Consider the following 2,230-nt stretch of genomic DNA (forward strand, 5'->3'; position numbering starts at 1 on the left):
CAAAAACTCTCCCTGACAGAAAGATTATTTCACATTATTAATGACTACACAGAAACACAAGGTTTACTCAAGCAGAGTCACTTACTTCAATTGTCACTTATTTTCCAGATCAAAAGGGTTGTTTATTGGTTTTTCTAAATTCTTAACTTTTTAGCTCTCACCTTCCTTTTTTCTCCCTTTAGGTTTTTAGAAGTCACAATGTGTTTGCTCCCATGACTAAATGAAAATTCTTCATTTTAAAAATATCTTCCATTGAGGGAATAAGACATGAGAGAAGTTACTAGTGAACACAAGCAAGAATTAACATATTTAGCAGCATACAAACATAAAAAGACAGAGAGCACTGAATTTGTCTTCTTAAGCCTACAAGGACACATTAAAGACAGCAGACCTAAAACTAACTAGCCAACTAGCCTGGCTAACAAGCTTTCAGCATGCATTGGTCAAAACAAACCTACAGCTGTGTGGCTTAAAAGCCAGCAATTTTAAGTCTGAATTTACCTTGTCCACTGCCACTATTATCAACATCAGCAACACACAGACAGCCTTGGTCAAATTCTTCCTTTTCTCCAAGAATGGTGGACCACCAGTCTCTAGCTTTAAACAAGGACATTCTTCCTTACTGAAAAGGAAACAAACCATTGTTAAAGTTTATACTAATACATGCAATTGTTAATACAAAAAACTTTTTCTTTGTAAGCAACAGGTTTCCTTAAGTATATTACACCTCTCAATTTCACATTGCACTAGTGTGAGCTAAATAAACGTTCCTTTCAGGTGTCTGGAGTTTCTGGTTATACAGTCCTGACAACAACCTCAGGAATCTTATAGTCATTAGTTAAATTAGATGTGATAGACACTGCTAGTTATATAAAGAAAATGCAACACAATAACAGACTTTTAAAAACTGTTAAATGCTAAATGCCTTCTGTTACAAGCAATAAGTGATAAAAAGTTTTTAAAGTCACAGAACTGAGTTGTCTTCTTTCAACAAGGAGTACCGACAAAAAAAAGAAAAAGAAAAGAAAAAGATTCTGATGCAAGTCTTCTGCAAGGGAAATTATTTTTAGACAAGTAAATGGAGACATAAACAGACGACATCAAAACTTCCACTGCATAATCGCCTTGAAGATGCTCCAGTGACACGACTAAAGAACTCGGTCATATAGGGCACAAATCAGCTTTTCTGCTCCCTACCTGATGTTATTTTAAGAAGGGGGGAGGGAAGGAGCGAGGAGACTAATCCCTTAGCGGGCAGCTTGACAATAACATTATCCTAGCTCAAAACTCACGGCTCCGTGCCTATGGACCCGGACACAGTCGATCCCACAGCCCGCACAGGAGGCGAGGGGCTGCCGTGCACCGGCAGCTCCAGCGGGAAGAAGGGCAAAATACGGGATTCGGAACAAACTCAGACTGCAAGCCCGCGCCTTTCCTCTTTCAAGGAAAGCAAGTCTGACAAACAAAACCACGTATTTTCCACCTTTTTCACCGTCGCTATGCCCGCTAGGCAACCTGCTGCCACCGAGCGCGGGCTGGCACGGCACAGCTCTCCACATACACCCCCTCACTCCCTGCTGCCCTCCCTCACGGAGTTCCTGAGCAGCACACACAGCGCCCACACCAAGCCTGGGACACAGACATACACGGACACACATCCCCGTGCAGCTAGAGAAGGGAGACGGAGCCCGGCGGGGGCTTACTTGGGCGGCAGGAGACAGCTCCCTGGCACGGCGCAGTCCGAGCCGCCCCGGGGCGGCAGCCCCGCTTCCTCACAGGAGCTCCTCGCTCAGTCGCGGCCCGAGGCGAGGCACAGAGTGGCAGGGCTACAGGCTCATTCCCACCGCCGCCGCCATCTCCAACATCCTCCGCTCCCCGCCGCCGGCGCCAACCGCTCACCGCCCCACGCCCCGCCCAGAGGAGAGCATGGGAAATGTAGTTTGGGAAGCGGCGCCATAGGCCGTTGGGCTCTCTCACTTCGTCTTGTATTTGGGGGAAAGAGCAAAGAAGAGAAACATTTGTTTTGTATTTTCTGAGAGGAGAAAAATTAAAAAACAACCCTAAGCATTCGGCGGCTTTTTCTTTTTCTTCTTCAAGCCCTTCACAGGAGCCTCTTGCTCTCGAGGCGCGCAGCTCCACCCGTGCGTCCAGCCTTTCCCTCCCCCTTTGCCCTGTGGCGTGGTACGGCCGGCGAGGGGCCGGGACGGCGGGGGGCGCGCGGCGCCCGGCT

At 47.4% G+C, this 2,230-nt stretch overlaps 1 protein-coding gene across 1 annotated transcript in view; it reads right to left on the reverse strand.

Moving 5' to 3' along the window:
• BBS9 (Bardet-Biedl syndrome 9) overlaps positions 1-1,878 on the reverse strand; it is a 288,972-nt gene extending 287,094 nt beyond the window's left edge. Inside the window, exons 1-2 of the mRNA XM_031059382.1 lie at positions 1,704-1,878; positions 502-622 (exon numbers count right to left, since the gene is read on the reverse strand). Of these exons, the coding sequence (XP_030915242.1) occupies positions 502-613 (112 nt within the window). The 5' untranslated portion in view covers positions 614-622; positions 1,704-1,878. The remainder of the gene's footprint in view (positions 1-501; positions 623-1,703) is intronic.
• Positions 1,879-2,230: the final 352 nt, after the last annotated feature.

Source organism: Geospiza fortis, unplaced genomic scaffold (genome assembly GCF_000277835.1).
Source record: "Geospiza fortis unplaced genomic scaffold, GeoFor_1.0 scaffold346, whole genome shotgun sequence".
NCBI classification, from domain to species: domain Eukaryota; kingdom Metazoa; phylum Chordata; class Aves; order Passeriformes; family Thraupidae; genus Geospiza; species Geospiza fortis.